General features: G+C 42.2%; 1 protein-coding gene across 2 annotated transcripts in view; it reads left to right on the top strand.

The window, feature by feature from the left end:
- Positions 1-19,992, top strand: part of EDNRA (endothelin receptor type A) — a 36,607-nt gene that overhangs the window by 8,968 nt on the left and 7,647 nt on the right. For both annotated transcript variants that reach the window (XM_048510176.1, XM_048510177.1), the window contains 4 exons: positions 3,960-4,087; positions 6,322-6,520; positions 15,907-16,059; positions 17,584-17,717. In XM_048510176.1, the coding sequence (XP_048366133.1) occupies positions 3,960-4,087; positions 6,322-6,520; positions 15,907-16,059; positions 17,584-17,717 (614 nt within the window). The remainder of the gene's footprint in view (positions 1-3,959; positions 4,088-6,321; positions 6,521-15,906; positions 16,060-17,583; positions 17,718-19,992) is intronic.

The following is a 19,992-nucleotide window of genomic DNA, read 5'->3' as shown; positions in this document are numbered from 1 at the left end:
GGAAAAGCATGTTTATAAAAGAACAGATCTACAAGAAGTTGTGGCTGTCTAGTCAGTTCTCCTGAATTCCAGAAGCAAAACCGTCAAATGTGAAAAGTTTCCTATTCTGCCATTAAAATATGTGGCCAGAATTTTGCTGTGCCAGCCATTATTCAGGATGTCTTAAAAGATACGGCTATAAAACAGTTTCATATCAGAAATCAGGAGCAGCAGTGGCATAGTGGTTAAGAGCAGGTGTACTTTAATCTGGAGGAACCAGGTTTGATTCTCCACTCTGCTGGTTGAGCTGTGGAGGCTTATCTGGAGAATTCAGATTAGCCTGTGCACTTCAACATACGCCAGCTGGGTGACCTTGGGGGCTAGTCACAGCTTCTCGGAGCTCTCTCAGCCCCACCTACCTCACAGGGTGTTTGTTGTGAGGGGGGAAGGGAAAGGAGATTGTAAGCCCCTTTGAATTTCCTTACAGGAGAGAAAGGGGGAGGGGGTATAAATCCATTCTTTTTCTTCTATCTTGTTTATGAAGATTTGAAATAAGACACCTAGCCCAAGTCATTTGGAAGCAGGCAGAGGCTGTTTGGCCACTCTTCTCCTGTCCCACCCCCTCAAGTATTTCTAATATTCCAAGTGGCCCCTCAACTAGCTTGGAAGCCTTCTGTAAATTTCTTACCTGGTGTCCTGGTGCACCAGGTTTCCCAGGGAAAGAATGTATGCTGGGACTTAGGGCTGTGGATCACCTATCGTTGATTTGATCCACTGCTGTAATACATCCACTTGCTCAAATATAGCACCCAACTCTAATCCAGTAGAAAATAAGGGAATACGGATTTCATCTCTGGTTACAAGTTAAACTCAGATGTTACCACTCTACAAATGGAAAAGAAATTGACAGAGTAGTTTGTTTCCCGCCGGTTCTACTGCTGGTGAAAAGGGTCTTGACCATTGTGCTGGGGATCAAGGGACCTGAAATCAAAAAAGCCATATGAGGTGGGAACTGGATGAATCTGAGTAAGAAAAAAAAAGTCTGGATCCAATTTGAGATGTTAATCTGCTTTAGTAAAGTGTGTTGTCATTACTCAGCTATGAAAAATGTTGTTAATTAGTTGAAGCTTGTAATGAGGGAGGCGGCTATGGAGTGTTTAGCTAATATTTTGTACTACATGGATAGACATAAAAAGATGGGTTTTTTTGTCCCTAATTGTCTTCAAAAATGTATTTTCTTTCCTCTGGGCTGTCTCCTTCCCAATTTTGAGATTATTAGCAAAATTATATGTAACATCAGACATAATATCTACAGTGCTGTACAGAACAAATGTTTGTGTACACCTACATACAAACATACACACATATGGAAGAAGCCATGACCGATGCATTCCCCCCACATTTCTGCTGACTGTGAGGAAATGGAGCCTTCTCAACCATCAGCAGCATATCTAGACAGGTCAAGGGGCTCTCAAGCAGCAAGGCGTCACTTCTGGGGGGGATGCCTTTTGCAGCCGCGCCCCATGCTCCCCATGCTCCCCAGTTGCACCCAGTCAAGAACTTCCCATAGAGCGTAGTGAACGGGGCTCGTTCCATTTACAGTCTGCACATGGAAATCACAAACAAGGCCAGTCAGACTTGCCCTGCCCCCATCTCCATGTGGAGGTTGAGTGTGCCAGTGTGGATATGGGAACAGCAAGGGCCTGTTTGAGCCTGGCTGAGGCCAGGCTTGAACCCAGATCTAAGATGCAGCCTGCAGCTAAGAGCTAGATCTGAGCCTGGCCTCAGCCGAGCTCAGATTGAGACTGGCTGCTCTCAACCTCTCTAGCTTTATACTATTGGCTCTGAGCTTGAAGCTCCAACTGACCAGTGGTGGAGCTTGGGGGTGGAGCCAGCAGTAAAGAGTTAAGACTCTCCAAAACAGCCAGCTTTAGTCCAAGCCTGGCCCCACCCATGCTCGAACGGGCCCTTGCTGCTTCCCTTCCCCCCTCCACGTTGAAATCTGATATCGGGCCAGCTCTACACTGGCCTCCACACTGAGAAGTGGGCAGGCCAAGCCCTGCTCACTGGCCTTCAACCGCATCCCATCCAGCAGGGGTGGGGCACAGCTTTGGGGCCGTTTCAGGTAATTATGCCCCCTGTCATTCTTGATTGATTTTCTCAGACTGAAATCCTGAAGGGATGCTTTCAAATTCAAAGGGGGGGGGGTTGTACACAACATTCCTTTTAGGGTTGCCAACCTCCAGGTATGGTTTGGAAAGCTCCAATAATTGCAACTGATCTCCAGTTGACAGAGAAAACAGATGCTTTGGAGGAGCAGACTATACAGCATTATGCCCCACTGAGGTCCCTCTCCCTTCCCGAATCCCATCTTTCCAAGGTTCCACTCCAAACTGTGAGGTGCTCTGCCATGGCTGCCTCAGCTCTTGCCCTTCTGTTGCCTGAGCAAGCGTCCCTAGGTACTGCTCCAGCTCAGTGGCCTCAGAAAGAAAAGCATAGATGGATGAATCTGACTCCTCCTTCTCCCAGGATGGCAGGTTCTCCAGTGCTTCAGGATACATGCCCACCCTTCTTCCTCCCTGGCTAGGGCTGCTGGGTTTCTCTTGAAGGGGTTGCTCCACCCCCTCTCCCCTCCTAGCTCCCTGGGATGCTTCCTACTCCTTCTCTGGCATCTTGGATTGGCAGGCCCTTCTGTCCATTGTCCTTAACCCTTCCTAACCCATCACTTCCTCCTGGGCCCTTCTTGGCATTCCTGATCAACGCTCTGCCACTTCCTGCTCTGGTCTTATGTGTGAGGAATGCTGGTCAGGGCATTCCCAAGGTGGAGCTGACAATAGTTCAGCTTTGCTGGCAGGTACACTGCAGCCCAGTGTACCTCAGCTTTGCTGGCAGGTACACTGCAGCCCAGGACTTAGACCTACACATCCAGTTAGCCCTATAGAGGGGTTTCTAGAAGCAGGGATGGAATTTGTATTTTCTGCTTCCCCATCCTGCTAGAAAGCCCTCTGGAAGCTGCCTCAGGCTGTATATTGGGCTGTATCTTTTGTCAGAGCTTAGTGAGATTTCTCTTTCGTTACTAATCATACCCTAGTGGGCAGCATACTTTCTTTCTAGGCTTCCATCAATTCCTTGTGCAGCCAAGGGCAGTCTTAGTGATTCTAGGGCCCCAGGCAGAAGTCCAGGATGGAGGCCCAGAAGCACTTCTAGCCCTTTGCCAGGCCTCAGCAAGGGACAGCCCTCACCCTGTAGGAGGCAGGTATAAACCATTGCTAGAAGCTGATTGTTCAGTTCTCAAATGAAGTATGACCCAGCAACTACTGCTAAACCAACTGTTTGAGCCTTAGATGGGGCAATTGTAAGCGGCTGTCACTGTGAGCAGGTGTCCCAAGTTCTGGACAGGATTTGGGGTGTGGTGGGATGCTGCACTTTTCTTTCCCTCGTTCCCTTGGTGGGTGGTGGGCAGGCAGGGCCCCTCCCTTCACCGGTCCCAGTGCAGCTGCCCTTTTTGTCTACAGCGGAACCTTGGTTTTCGTCGCCTTCGGAGTTCGTCAGTTTCTGTTCTCGCCGATTCTTTCAGCAAAAATGTTGTCTCGGTTATCGTCGAGTGCTTCGGTTTTCGCCATTTTGTTAAGGTATAGAAACACCATTTGCCTTATGGTAATGCAATAAAATATATTTTAAATCAGAAGAAGCCACCTTGGAATATAATTGATGTGTCATATTCTAACATCCCCCCATAAAGAAGAACTCTGGCAAATGGGATGTTGCATCAACTTGTCATACCTAGAGTCATGGTTTCCAGAACACCAGCAAGGCCACAGTAATTCCCATTTCTTTCTTGATTTTTTATGTTTGCTTACATGCCAATTGAAATGATAGATTGATCTGGAGGATTTTGATTGACAGATGTATCCTAAGAAGAAGTTTGGTTACCTTCTTGATTTAATGTTTCTAATGTTTCTTTTTTTCCCATCCTTTAGCTTCATGCTGAAAGCTTTCCCTTTCTAAACACAAATTTTGGATATTTTCTTTGCAAATGTGTTCCCTTTATTCAGAAGGCTTCTGTTGGAATCACAGTCCTTAACCTCTGTGCTTTGAGTGTGGACAGGTAAGAATGTATTATTATAGTCTGTGAACAATTTTTCGTAGATACAGTATAGGTTTGAATACACAAATGATTCTGATTTGTTTGGCTGTAAGACAAGTAACTCAATTTTTTGTTTGTGTGTTCAGAAAGCTGTGCAACTGACAACTATTTTGTTTTTTAAACTTCTGCTTAATTTAATGTTATCATTCTGTACTGCTGTAATCCAGATGGGTTGGTTTGCCAACAGATTGTGGACAGAAGTACTGTGTGGGAAGTATCAGGGCCTCCTAATTAATACACAGTTAATGCAAAGTCTCTAAACATTTGTTTGGTTTTTCTTCTTTGTTTTCTGGAATTGAAAAAGAGTAGGTGCAATAAATTCACTTTCTAAGTTCAAAGGCACAATGCCTTCCTGTCCTTTCTGGGACAGAAGGCAGAGAACTTCTTTTCAGCCATTTAGCAATAAACTATTCTGCTATCCAAATGCTTCTGGATTAAGGAAATGATTCAGACTGAGTAACAGCCTGATATATCTCCCAGGCCTGCAAGCAATTAGAGCCTGCCTTGGATGAGTGGGAGATATTTCTTTGTCATATTGGAAATGAATGGTGGTGGTGGGAATCCTTTCAGTCGTGGAGGAAGGGTCCATTTTCTGTCTGGATGGCTACTCAGCAGTTGCCAAAATAATGTAAATGGGTTGTAGAGTACATCAGTCAAACTGATTTATTTTTATAGGAAGAAATATTTATTGAAAATGTGTGGAAAAACAATTCAGTCTTGGGTCACAGTGGTGTCAGGCATCTCCCACACTACTGTTATAATTGTAAATGATACCCAATTATCCTTCTAAGCAGTTTGTAATCAATAAGATGATGAGTGTTTGCAGAACTCTTACATCCTAGACCAGAGGTCTGCAACCTGCGGCTCTCCAGATGTTCATGGACTACAATTCCCATCAGCCCCTGCCAGCATGGCCAATTGGCTGGACAGTGGGATCACAGATGGCACATCTTATATTCATGAAGTCTCATTATTGCCCACACTGTATTGTGGGTGCAGCAAAAGTAGTCCTTTTTAAATGAGTAAGTCATTGGAGGAGGTACAAAGCTCTTCTAGGTGCAGCTCTTTGTATGATGGAAGCACCGTACGAAACTCTTCTCCCCTTTAATCACCTCTTCAATAGTGTGGAGACTATATTGGCATATCATCATCTCACAGAACTTTCTCAGCACTTGAAAAGGTGTGTCTATTGGTGGGGTGGGGGGACAAGACTGGCTAGTCCCACTGTGGTGTGGTCATGTCCACAGGTTGAACTCATGAACACCGTACCATCTAGTTTGGTCAGGAGCTAAATTCTGTTGAGGCTTAGAGGAATAGCAGCTTAATTTGGAGGTCTGTCCTTAGTGACTTTATGGAGTGTTGCATTTCTGGTGATGTGTTTGATATTCACAGAGAAATTCATGCTTAAAAGAAAAATAAGAATGACTGAGCTGGAATATATTCCCTGATATGTAGTTCCTGATATTCCATGTGGATTTCTGTTTTGTAAAGTAGGAAAGCCTACCGGTTTTATCATATGGTCAGAATACAATAAAAGTTGATTAGAGACTAGAGGGCACATTATTGTTTTTAAAAACTTGTTAGCTGACAATATTTTGTATGTGTAAGTGTAACAAGCACAGAAGTTCGATATTAGCTGAAGGTGCCAAGTGAATACAAGGAGTAGCATATTATGTTTGTTGTTGGGTAGCATTTGAAACTGTCATAATCCATGCTGTATTACTCTATTCTGTTGAGTTGCTAGTCACATTTTGGCCACTACATATCCTGAATGAAGGTTAGGTGCAGAGGTGGGATGCAACCAGTTCTCACCACTTCTCTAGAAGTGGTTACTAATTTTTTCTGAGTGCCGAGAAGGGGTTACTAAAGCAACCTCCCTGCCCAATAGGGACTGGAGGTGCGTGTGTGTGGCGGCGCCACTGTTTGAATCCCACCACCATCGGAACCTGTTATTAAAGTTTTTGGATCCCACCACTGGTTAGGTGCATTTAGACCACCCTTTCATGAATCTATTTATGTGGTGATATTCTCAAAATGGTCATTTAAGTCTATGTATTATTGTAATCTAGTGGTCAACTGCAATTCATGTTTTTAAAAATCTTGAAATGTGCTTATCATATTAACCCTTCCTTAAATGTTCTGACTTCTAATAATGTGTTCAAGCTTGGGATTTCATGTTTCTGTATTTATTACAGGTACAGAGCAGTTGCTTCTTGGAGTCGTGTGCAGGGAATTGGAGTCCCCTTGATTACTGCTATTGAAATCATTGGCATTTGGATCCTTTCTTTTTTTCTGGCTATCCCTGAAGCACTTAGCTTTACTACTGTATCTTTTGAGTACAGAGGAAAATTCTATGTTGCCTGCATGCTCCGGCCTACTAATGCATTTTTGGAGGTATGTATCAAAATAGAGCAATAGTGGTTATTTTTCCTTTAGTGGGGAACCAGTTGGGAGAAAGGTGGAATTAAGAGGAAATTCATTGAGATGTAGAAGAAATGGAAGTCCATCTGGAAAATGGAACATGTTAGTGAGTAAAGTTCAACAACCAGGATGCCCATTATCAGTGAAAAGGGGAAAAATGCTGTGAGGGCTTAACACATTTAGAAAAAATGCCAGTGTTTTCTAAGTTTTATAAAACAGCCAGTATTTAGAAGAACTCCAAACTATTTTCTAGATGTTTACAAATTTACAAACACAGTAAACTATAAAGCTGTTCATATGGATCCATTTCAGATTATGTTGGGGAGGTAGGAGGGAAGGAGGCGACTGGACAGGCACTATCGAGCCAGGTCGGTGCAAGGGGAGTGGGGGCAATTTTACACCCCCTCTGCCGTTTTACCTGGGCTCATTTGACCCCATCTGTCCCCATGGCGGTACGCCCCTGACTTGCCTAAGACTGAGTATTCTATAATAGGAAGGGTTAATTTTTTGAGCTTTCCCCATTTGAGCTTTCCCCATTAGCAATATTTCCTTTATATTTAAACACCGAGAGTGTAGTGGAGGCCATGAATACTGCATTAAGTCCTCAAAGGCCAATTACACACAAGGAATCTTCTGCATGATAGGGGGCAAATGTGCGTCAGACGTATTTCCTCAAGCCCTGTTTCTACTTTCTGTTCTCCCCGCAGGAAGTGAAACCATTCTAGGACAAATTTAATTTTGCTTTGTAACCAGAGCAGGTAGATTTATGAGTGGGCACAGCTTAGCCCAGACCTCTTTCCTCCAACCACAGCCAGCCTGCCTAGTTTCACACCTCAATTCCCTCACACTGCTTTGCACACTTCCCCATTGCCCTTCTTCTTGTTGCTGACTCCTTCCTGCATCCAGAGTCGTATGGCCTATACCTATAGGGAGCAAAAGGCGTGAGCCCTAGTCTCACACCACCGAGCCCTGCCCCCTGGTCTCCATTCAGACTGGCTTTTGCCCTCCCCAGGCCCTGCCGACCTGCACAGAGGCTGGGCGCAGGGCTTGGAGGTGGGCAGCCTCACCCTTGAGTCATGCCACACCTTCTGTGCAGGCCGGGGCAGAGCTCAGCACCCTCCCCCCCGGAGCCACACCCCTGAGCATGGTGGGCATGGGGGTGGGCGCGCGTGGGGGGCACCCGGAGAAGGGATTGTTTCTGTGTGCCATTTCCTCCTGATACGCCTCTGCTTGCAAGAAGGCTGGCTTTTGCCCTCCCCAGGCCCTGCTGGCCTGCACAGAGGCCGGGGGTGGGGTTTGATCTGCACAATGGCTGGGAGCAGGGCTTGGAGCAGTCCTATCCCTGAGCCACACCACACCCTGAGCCACACTATTGCTTTGCATGCTTCCCCGTTGCCCTCCTCCTTGTTGCTGATTCCTTCCTGCATCCAGAGGTGTACGGCCTATAGGGACCAAAAGACGTGAGCCCCAGCCTCACACCACTGAGCCCTGCCACCCCATTTCCCCCTGATACGCCTTTGCTTGCATCTCTAAATGCTTGTATCGATACATCAATATAGTAATATAGAGTTGGCTTTTGCAGAGGAATAGAAGGTTCTCTTTCTAGCTCTACCCCTCCTCTCTCGTTATGCTTCTGCCCTCCCTAATAATTGGGAGCGCATCTTTAAAATTTTCTTTCAGACAAGCTTCTATTTTAAAAATCAGTAGCAGCAGCAGGAAGAGAGAGAGTGAGAGTGTATGTGTATTTGTAGGGGAAGGGAGGGGAAGAGAATATCAGAAAGATCCGTGTCTTTTAGGGTGTTGATGGGCGGAGTTAAGAGAAGCAGCAAAAGGAAAGGCCGGTTGAGACTTCAGCGAGCAGCTGTGGAGCAGACAGTGGGCTGCTTCCTCACGTGTAAACAGAGAAATGCGAGGAGTGCCCTCTGCAAGCCCACTGTGTAGAGAAGAATCACGAGATAAGCGTTCTGAGTGATCAGCCAAAGAAAACTTTGAACCCACAAGATGCCTCGGTTTCATCTGCCAAACAACTCTTTCCGTTTATTTTATTCTCATCTAGGGTTGCCACCTCCAGATTCAGAAACATCTGGAGATTTTGGAGTGGAACCTGAGGTTTGGGGAAGGTAGGGACTTAAATGGGGTACAATACCATATAGTTCACCCTCCAAAGCAGCCATTTTCTCCAGGTGAACTGGTCTTGATCACCAAGATATCAATTGTAATAGCAAGAGATTTCCAACACCAGCCCTATTGTCACCAGTTTGAAGCTGTAACTTCTTTTCTTTGTAATGCTGCTATTTTTTGGCTAAAACATCAGCTAAAAAACACATAGAACTGCCTTTGGGCCTGCTCAGTAATTGCATAAGGAAACCACCTTTCCTATTTTGCTCTGAGGGGGAAAAATCCTCCCATCTTTCCCGAAGTAGTCAAAGCAAATTTTCACCCAAGGCGCTCTTTTTCACCAAGAATGTCCCCTCCCCCCTCCCACTATTTTGGTAATATCAGATTTTAAAAGTTAATGTGTGTGTAAATAAAAAAGGGAGTTTGAAGACTGTGTGTGTCATGGCAGTTTTGAATAAGTGCATGAAGAATAAAAAGGGAATGCCTCTTCAGAATTAACTCTGTTTACTACAGTAAATGTTATAATAAATCACACCATTCAAATTGAATAAACCATTATGTCAGTCCTTGTTTCAGTTATCTTAGAAGCCTTTTCATTATTATTTTTTAAAGCCATTCTTTCAAATATTTGTACTAGAATGTAAATCCCCAAAGGCCAAGTACTTCAGGGAACATGCTAAAAGGCACGTTTCCTGTAGAAAACTAGTTCCATGTGGTCTTGCATGGCTAACAAAAGGATGCTTGTGTCACCTCGAGGTACAAAATTGGGTTGATGTCACAACCATGATTTAATAGCCACAATTAATCATTTGCAGAAATCTTGTTTTATAACTTTAAAATGGCACTATGCCAGTCAGCAATTTAAATAGTAATCAGGTTGATGTTTCTATTTAATAAAGTTTTAATAACATTATTTTTCTTTAGCACAGGGTTAGGTTTCAAGGGAAGATGTTAGTTTATGCTCTTTTATCTGCATGGAGTATACCTTTTTCCTGAGGCAGTGTAACTGTGTTCCCACTACCCTGTCTGTTGACTTCAGACTCCTCTGTCCTGTCTTCCTCTCTGTTGCCAGTAGCCAGTTTGTAGGCCTTTTACCTTTGCATTTTTATTTGCTTATATAAAAACAAGCGTAGTATTTTCCATGGCAGTTCGTTATATCCTGAACTGAACTGATTGCAGTGATGCAAAACCACTCTGCAAGGTAGCAAAATATCACCTCAGATTAGTAAACCAGTCTCTGGAAAGAATTTATACATCTTTAAGGACACTGGTGGCCTCTATGTGATATTACATGGAAAAGGCTACCCGTGCTGCCTTTCCACTATACTTGTACCTATAGTAGCTAATTTGAGTTGAATCTACATATCTTCCAGGCAAATTAGATAATTGAATGATTACACTTATTCCACATTAATATTAAGTTGTTTGTTAGGATGCAAAAATATTTGTTTATTTAGAATATTTCTTTGTCACCTCTTCAGAGTCCTGCTCAAGGTGACTTACAGTTAAAATAATATCATCTTATATTCTAATAGTAAAGTCAGCCAAATCTGGGAATACTTAAATCTGGTGAATGGGCAAGACACATCTTTTTACAAACCTGTAAATGCCCCAGATTTGCAGAAAAATCTGAACGGTTTTTTTAAAAAACTGCAAGCATGGGAGAGTTTTAAATTCCAATATGATGCCTGTAACTTTAACAAACAGATTCCCTCAGTGATGCTTGCTAGGCAGCCACAGCATTCCAAGTTGGGATTCAGTGACTAAAAGGGAGGGGAAAGGGTCCTTCCAGGGCTGTTTTGGCATCTGAGGGAGGATTCATGGGGACCAGGATTGGCTAAGACTGCTAGTTCCAGACTAGGAAATTCTGGGAGATTTTGTGGTGAAGTCTGAGGAGGGCAGAGTTTAGGAAGGGGAGGGATATAATGCCATAGATTCCATCTTCCAAAACTGCCATTTTCTCCAGGGGAGATGGATCTCTGTCATCTGGAGAGGACAAGTAATTCTGGGATATCCCTATGTTTCACATAAAGGTTGGCAACCCTAGGTCTGACAGAACCACTGGGTGCCTTGATACCACCCAATTTGCACAACTGAACTAGACCTAGCTCCTTGCTACTGTTCAACAGCAGTCAACTGATAAAAGGAAGCTCGCTGTTAATTTTAGGTTAGCCTTACCTACCTGACAAGGTTGTTGTGAGGATTAAAAAGGAGAGAAGAATAATGTGAACTGCTTTGTACCACTTGTGGAGAAAGATGGCACATAAATGAAGTCAAGAAATAATAAATATTGCTCAAGGTGGGAGGTAGATAAAGAATACATTGGTGAAGGAGAGAATGAGGCAGGGAATGGGAGGAAAGGAAAGAGGAAATAGTACAGGGAGTGGGGCTTACCAGGGAAAGTGATATGACCTCCACAAGTCCTTCCCTACCATGCAAGTGGGCTTGACCCAGTGCCTGGCACCATTCAATTATGCTATAGTTTAGTCTTCCCATTTAGGGAGGGTTTTAAAAATGGGTTTACTGGGCACCCGATTCGATTTTAAACTTTGTATTAACCGCTGTTTTAAATGGGGATCTAGTAATTTATTTATATTGGAATTTAATTGTTTAGTTTTGATTGTATTTAACCGAACTATGATTTAACTTTGTTGTACGCCGCCCAGAGCCCTTCGGGGATAGGGCGGGATATAAAACTAAACAATAAACAAACAAACAAATAAATAAATAGGTAGTGACTGTCAGGTAGGAGTAGGAAAGCTGAAGATAGAAGAACAGGTAAAGGTAGTTTGCTGTTTGGTGGGAAGTAGAGATGGAAGCAGGAAAAGTAGAGAGGCTATACGGGCTTTTAGGGATGGGAAGATCCCTGCAAGACCTTGCAGGTTCTCACTTGTAACTATATAAAACAAGCCAGTTTATTAAAAAAAACAGTTGGAGGCTCAAATCTCCATTTCTTTTTATCTGCTTCAACTGATAAACTAGCTATAACTATTTCTTGGATAGTATGATCTAACCCACAGTGATTCATGCTGTCAGTGGTCTGTTTTATGGTCTGTGTTTTTATGCCTGGCTAGGTTTTTAATATTGGATTTTAATTGACGCATTTTAATTTTTTTTACTATTTTTATTTTGTAGGCTGCCTTGGGCAGGTTCCTAAGAGATGGCATAAGTATCTATCTGATAAAATAATAAATATGCTATTAAAAATAAGAATGTTCACAAATTAAAATTACATATTAAAAGAAGAAAAAGACTTCATGAGACGAGAAATAAGAACAAGTACCATTCTAAATGAACAGAAACAGAAAAGCTAAGGCCCCTTCCACACAGCACAGGCAGAGCTGGTTGCAGTCGGGATAAAGTGACCTCCTCTCCTGTTTTCATGTTCGCATGCCTCCATGCAGGCAACGAAAGGAGCCCGCGGAAGCAGTGTGGGTTGCCGTTGCGCCTTCGCATGGAGGCGTGTCTTTTTTTTAAACCTACCTCTGCTGCGTAGCTATGCGAGAAGGCAGACATGAACCCCCACAGCCATGCTGACATCTTGCAATGACACGAGATGTCCCTGTGACCCTGCATGGCCATGAACTGCGAGGCCGGGACTTTAAGAAAAAGGGAAACACAACCGATTAAAGCGCTTCTCGGCCGACCGTTCGCTCACAAGCAGCTGCAACCCGCTTTAAAACAAAATAATTGCGGATAGCACAATTCTCGAAAGAACCATTTCAGGGGATTTAACACGGGGCAGCCTTGCTTTAGGGGCGGGAGCCATGCAAAGACACCCCCCCCCCAAAAAAAACAGGTTTTTCCCATCCCCAGGTTTTCCCGGGTTTATTGGCCAAAGAGATGGGGCTTTGGGTTGGTTTTTCTGGTACGGTGCCATAATATGGAGTTATGCAGAGTTTACCCTTCCACCAGAGTCAACTCAAGGGTGATGAAGAAACTAGAGCAGTAAGTCTCTTAGAAGGTCTCCTGGAGAACAGACACACATCTAACCAAAATCTTAAAGCTCATCTCAGTGTTAAACTGTTTTATCTCCTTAAGCACCAAGCAGTTTTTCAGCAAGTAATTTGAGAAGCAGTTGAAGAACAGAACAGTAGTGCCATGTTTATGAAAACAGAATTGTCTAGGCAGTAGAGATTTGTAAGTAATGTAAACGGCTTTTTCCACAATAACAAAGTTTGACCAGGTGATTTTTTTATAGTCCATATTTAAAAGAAACAATAACTTTGATTTAGAGTGTGCTAAATTTTGCCTTATTTTAACCTGAAATATCTCAAAGAAAATATTCCATTGCTGCCAACCTTCAGCTAAGTATTATATTCCGGTTTGAGTTCCGCAAGGTAGAAAGGCAGCTAATAAATGTTTTAATTAAATTTTTTAAAGAACTAGCACTTTTCATTCACAAATATTTTCCTTGATTTCAGTGTGGCCCCATATGTACTAGAGAGATATGACAATAATACAAGTTTACATTCCTGCCCGACTAAAAAACCTGAAATAAAGTGCTGTGTTCTGCTATCTTTCACAACAAGATAACCGATGCCTATAGCCATAAAAGTGCTAAAATTGTTTGATTAAATGAAAGAATAACACAGTTTACACTAAAGCTTTAATCTCATATTCCAAAGCTAGTTTTGCCATTGAAATATGCACAAACAGAATTGCTTACTACCAACCTCTTAGAATGGTAGTGAGTAGCTACACGTTATCCTCAGCTATTAGCATCAAGATGTTCTGGTGTGGGAACAACTATGATGACATCTGCTAAGAATAAACAACCAAGGGGGAAAGATTATGAGAAAGAAGAAATCCTTCCAATGACTAAGAGCTGACTGAGAGATAGGAAGAAACTCTTTTATGTCATCTTTGTGTTGAAAATCCATCTTTAGAAATGCAGAAGAAATATATTGTCACTCTCCAGGCTACAAATATGGTTATAGATGGATAAATAAAATTGTTGTTCATATAGATCACCAATAGCTCTTCACATGACCTGACAAAAAGAATGGGAGGTTAGAGGAGCCTCCTGCTTCCTGTATCATAGTAGAAATACCATGTGAAGGGTTACATTCCAGTTAAAACAACCACTGAATCAAGAGTCACTGAAAGCAACAAGTTAGATTCCAGGCAATGTTTCAAGTGGCCTTTTTCCATCCAGTACTTAAGCAAAGCAGTTAATCTTTCTTTTGATGATACTGAAAATGCCTTCTTCATTTAGTCCTTTTGGAATCAAAACCATTTGCCATAGCCTTACAAGGTAACAGCTCTGGGTTTTTATTAGGACAGGTTGCCAAGACTCTGGTAAACTTGTGATTTATTAGAAGCCTGTACAATATTAATTGCCATATAATCACAGGGAGTTGTAGCTGATGAGAGCTGTCAGATCTATAGTTAACTGCAGTACCAGGACGAAGGGTCACTGTTACTTTGCTTAAAAAAAAAATGAAAATTGTCCCAGTATGTACCAAATTTCTTTTCACCAATCTCTTGTTTTCATAAGATACAAATGGCATCCTGGTACATAAGGATAGTATAGGAACCTCCTTCTGCAATAAATTTCCCAGACTGGATGAGTACAGTAGGTCTGGGAACTTTATAGTGGGTTTGGACATGGACATGGAATTAATTCTGTGGGATCACCTGATTCCAAGAACCTAAATGATCTGCATTGTGGAGCCAACTCAATCTGTTTCTTCCTCTCAGCAGTTCTGCTGGGTGCTGGGAGAACAGTATGGAATTGGCGACTGTCTTATAACACACTCTGGTGTATGTGAATTTCAAGAGCAGGAACTGCTTTTGTTTAATTAAAATATGTATATGCCCACCTATCCTTAGTGTAAATCAGGGCTCATCTCAGGACTTTGTCAGTGTGTTGTGAGCCCTTTTCCTGGAAAAAAAATAGTTTCATGGGACAAGACATTAACATTTTGATTCTGAATGGTATGCCCTGACTCATTGGCTCCATGCTCTGAGAATCATGTCAGATCTGAGCTCTTCATTTCATGTCAAATGACCACATGCAGTATTTCACGTAGCTTCTCATAGTAGTCATTACAGTTCTGTAAAGTAGGCCAGTATTAATATCCCCATATTTCAGATATTGGAAATTAAGCTGGGAATGAGTGTCCTCCTTAATGGCACCTTTTAGCATAGGAGTATTTTTCACCAGGTATCTCCTGGCTCCCAGCCCAGTCTCTTAGCAGCTATGCTAACCTGCTGAACGCTGCAATAGCACAGGATAGAAAAATTCTGTTAGCTCTAATATTCAAAGCTTTTGAATACTTAATGACATTGGTTGATATGAAGCATATTTTGTTGCATAGGTGAATTCTAATTTTTCCTTACATTGAGATTTAAAAGAACCTTCTTCTCTATAAATACATGAAATTAATTTTAAAAAAATCTTTGTGTTTGTAACACAGCCCAAAGAGATGTGCCCATGAGTAATAAACTAATTTTCAATGAATTGCAAAGACTTTCACGGCTGGAATCACTGGAGTGTTGTGGGGTTTCCGGGCTGTGTGGCCATGTTCCAGTAGCATTTTCTCCTGATGTTTTGCCTGCATCTGTGGCTTGCGTCTTCAGAGGATCTGATGGTAGTAAAGCAAGTGGAGTATATATACCTGTGGAATGTCCAGGGTGGGTGAAAGAACCATTTGCACTGGTTAACAAGTGTAAAGGGTGCAACGAGGAAGTGTGATTTGCATGTATTGAGTGGAATCCACCCATTTTAGCATATGCAAGTAACAATGAAATTGTCTAATTAGTTAGTGAGTGCATCTGCATAGCAGTTGTCTGGCATTTTAATCCCTTTGATTGCTTCCTGCCCGGAGACATCCTGGTTGGGGTTCACTAACCATTGTCTTGATTCTAGTGTTTTTAAATACTGTGAGACAAACTTTGTTCAGTTTCATGGTTTCGTCCTTTCTGTTGAAATTGTCCATGTGCTTGTGGATTTCAATGGCTTCTCTGTGTAGCCTGACGTAGTGGTTGTCAGAGTGGTTCAGAATTTCTGAGTTTTCAAATAACATTCTGTGTCCAGCTTGGTTTATCACATGTTCTGCTATTGCTGATTTTTCCAGCTGAATTAGTCTGCAGTGCCTTTCATGTTCTTTGATTTGTGTGCTGCGTTTCATGGTCCCTATGTAGACTTGTTTACCGCTGCACGGTACACGGTAAACTTCTTCAGAGGTTAGAGGATCTAACTTCTGCAGAGGTTACTTTTTGTATTCTCTCTTCAGTTTTACAGAAATGTAAAGGACTGGTGGCTGTTCGGTTTCTATTTCTGTGTACCGCTTGGATGCACTGCGATCTTCTACTCCCTAATGACATGTGAAATGCTTAACAGGAAGAACAGAAATTTGAGAATAGCTCTCAATGAACATCTGAAGCAGGTAAGGAAGAATGCAACTACCTCAAAAATGCCCCACTTCTATTTGTGTCTTCCAGGTATTATTTTTAAAACCTTTTAATACATGCATTAATAAAATGTCCTATGGTGAGTTTTGACTCAGAGGTATTCAGCCAAATCTACAACAGAAAAATAATTTATAGTGCAAGCCAATAATTCAGACATAATATTTTAGCCACTAGTTGAAATTGAGGGTTGGATCCAACCAGCTTTTCTACTGATGAAAAAATGAGGAGGGGTTTCTGTTTACTAGCAGTGTGTATAATAAAGTGGGAAACTGGCTGAGATTGAACACAGAAGCTGTCTAGGTCTAAATTTTTATGTCATTTTAAAACTCATGTAACCGTTTCGCTTACCCACTGTCTATCCTGATTCCCTTAAGCTCCTGTACAAGGATTGCTCAGAGGTATCACCTTCCTTTTTCTTCCTAAACATGGGTTTATTGTTCCTTCTACTTATCCAAGTCCAAATAATGATACATTTCCTGCTGTGATGTAGCTATGAATATTGACAGCATGACATTTAGAATTTCTGCTTGAACAAATATTGTGTCAGGTTCTGCTGCCTTCAGGACTGTCTCACCCTCCAACTCCAGGGTTGCTTTTAGTTGGGCAAGTGCCCCAGCATAGAGCTTCGGAATAGAGCAAGACAAGGGGATTCTGAATCACTCAGTTTCCCTACTTTGCTCTGCCTTGGAATGGGCCTAGCCCTTTCTCCCTAAATGCTTTCCCAAGGGAAGGCCAACCCTGGATTCAGCCAATCTTCCCTCCCCAGTCCACCCATGGAAAGTGACAAGTCCCTGTGCCAATGAATACCTGCTGTGGAGTGGTGAGCTCACTGTCCCTCCCTTCCTCCTGGACTTTAAATAGCTGGCTGCCCTGCCCAACTTCATCTAAGAAGGTCAGTGTTACGGAGCAAGCTCCTTCAAGTTGGCTAGGCTTCTAAAAGGTGGCTGACTTCTGAATAGACTTTGCCAAGGCCATACCCAGCTGCAACCTGGCAGGCAACTTCCCCAGCTACAGGGCTTGCTGGCAAAAGATGCCTTTGGTGGGGCTTACAGTCCCCTGGGGTAAGTATACAGGTGGACACTTCACTCCTGGACAAATTACTTTTCAAGCTCACTCACATTATATGCTTTAGCTTGAAAGTTATTTTGTTTTCTGAACAGTGTTTTGGAAATGAAGGTGGTGTGCATCAGTTGGTATGCACTGACCATTCTAAGCCACGACCAAAGTGAAAAACAGCTGAGAAACCCATAGTACTGAGGCAACATCCTGACCATTTAAACTGATAAAAAAGCAGCCCTCCTCCCCGCAAAAAAACTTTATGTGAATTTCAGTAGATTTGGTTTTAATAACTATTGCAAGATCAGACACTGGGTATCTGGATTTACTTGTGCCCCCAAAAGCTGGTTTCCCCTATGCATTTCTTCAGCTTCCATTTTATTTTGCACAATGTTTGGCTTGGTTCACTTTTGAAAATTCTTGAATGTGCTTTCATCTTACAGCGACGAGAAGTTGCAAAGACAGTTTTCTGTTTAGTTGTGATTTTTGCCCTTTGCTGGTTTCCTCTTCACTTGAGTCGGCTTCTGAAGAAACTGATGGACAAAGAAATGACCCCAACCAGATGTGAATTTCTCTGGTACAGTTTTATTTTTGGTCTTATACAGAGGGCAGAGGGCTCCAGGCAGCAATAACATAAGCTAGTATGCATGAGCAAATAAAAGGTTGTGTGTATTTTAAAGCTGGTACTGATTATTATGGGAGAAATAGGGTGGGGAATTACTGAATCTGGTTCTCAAAACTACACCAACTTGACTGTGCTTTGCGTAACTGATTCCTCATGTTTTCTTGCCCTGCTAATCCGTGAAAACAATATTTTGTGCCAAATTTGAAACAGACACGTCACCCTTAACCAGCTCACATAGAAGTGATTTAGAAAGCTATCAGTGTGCATGATTCTTTATATTATGGCAATATTGCATGCTGAAATGTTGCTGCTGGTATCTAGGAAAAATTTAAAAAGTGATTCAGCAACAAAGTGCTTTAAAAAGACCCTGAAGTTTGGTTTTCAACACACACGTCATTACAGGAGAAATGAAAACATGGGATTTTACACTGGAATTGGTCTTTTGACACTTGTAGTCAAGATGATAGGACAATGGTGGCCCTCTCTGTGGGCACGCACAAACAGAGTCGCCCCCACTCCCCACACACACATCTTGGCTGGCCTGGGCTGCTGGGCTCAATTATTAGCATTAAACCTAAGACCTAGTTTTGGGGAAGCAGTGAAGGTAACCCCGTTAAGCGTTGTTAAACCCCACTGATTTTCATGCGAAGAACTAAAGCATAATCCTTTACCTGGGAATAAGCTCGGTTGCTGGCAATGGGGCTTGCTTCTGAGTAAACCCTCCTAGGGTCGTGATTCACCCATTGGAAGAGCTGCACAGTTGCTTCAAAGCAAAGCCACTGACTACCACCAAGCTTACTCCCAAGTAACACGTGCCTCGGAGCCAACCATTTTTTCTAAACTAAAATCTCAGTATTTGGGTTAAATTGCTGTGTTGGCACTTTGCGATAAATAAGTGGGTGTTGGGATGCCATTTGGGCACTCGGTCTCGAAAAGGTTTGCCATCACTGTGATAGGAGATATGTGAGATTAGTGTTTTCCTTCTTGCTACTTGTGGGTTCTGTGGGGCAGAACTTGGAAGGAGTTTGCAACAACTAAATTTTAAACAAAATGGTTTACTTTCTTTAACATATGACACTCATCATACATTAACATTTAACTTAAAACTCCAAGGTCCTGTTCAAGTTTCATTCCAAGTACTTCTAATTACAGTCTGATAATGCCAAGTCCATTCTTCCTGCCGGTGGTTGGCTCATGAAGACTTCAGAGACTTGGTGAACTGGATTCAAGATGATGAAGGTCCCCAAAAGAACTCTCACTAATTACATACACAAAAACCCTGAAACAATAAATTCTAACATTTACAATATAGCAAAAATAAACAACTCCCTTCCCACTAGTTCCCAACATTGCAGTTACCTTAAACAAGGTGTTAAGAGCTTATAATAATATATCCAGGTCCCAGCCTAGTAGCCTTGCTTCCTCCAACCTCATGAGTTCTTCAGCCTTCTGCTTCTTTTCAGACTCCACCTCTTTCTGGGTCATCCCGTTCTTAACATAGGGGTTACACAAGGTCAGTAGGTGGATTGTCTCAGAACACTCCAAGATACTTACATGAGCTTTTTCCAACCAAATAATATCTGCTGGTTGTCTTTTCTTCCCATTTTGGAAGGCTGCTTCACAGCCTGGGTAGGGCCTCCCATTGCTCAGGTAGCTTAGTTTGTTGATGAAGGTTTTGTCACCTCCCTCTACACATTTCCTTCTGACCTCTGCTGTCCTCTATTGGCATGAGCCATTTATATATTTTATAAAATGTATTAATTACATTTTCCATTGATCAGTGCTATGAACCACCTAAAAGAACAAGAGAATAATTTATGCCAATAAAGGCTGCTTTATTATTATTATTATTATTATTATTATTATTATTATTATTATTATTATTATTATTATTATTATTATTATTATTATTATTATTATTAAGTGAATAATAAATATAATAATAATAATAATTTGTAAAGACTTAATCCAAAAGAAGACACACATAAAAGGCTTATGTTGCCTAAGGAAAGCAAAAGGTTTTCTCTCTGCCCCAAATTCTACCTTATGATGTAGTCAGGAAGCTTTAACCCACTTCTGAACATCTGCCTTCTGTTGGTCTAAAAATAATATTCTCACTTATGGGCAAGAATACCTGCATGTTCAAACCCTGCTGGGTGATTCAAAAGGCTGAATCTAAATGGAAAGATGTGTGGCGTAGAGGGAGAGGCTGTCCTTTGTATGCAAA

Source organism: Sphaerodactylus townsendi, linkage group LG10 (assembly GCF_021028975.2).
Source record: "Sphaerodactylus townsendi isolate TG3544 linkage group LG10, MPM_Stown_v2.3, whole genome shotgun sequence".
In the NCBI taxonomy this organism is placed as follows: domain Eukaryota; kingdom Metazoa; phylum Chordata; class Lepidosauria; order Squamata; family Sphaerodactylidae; genus Sphaerodactylus; species Sphaerodactylus townsendi.
Note: the sequence above shows the minus strand (reverse complement) of the source record. Positions and strands in the feature narration are given on the sequence as shown.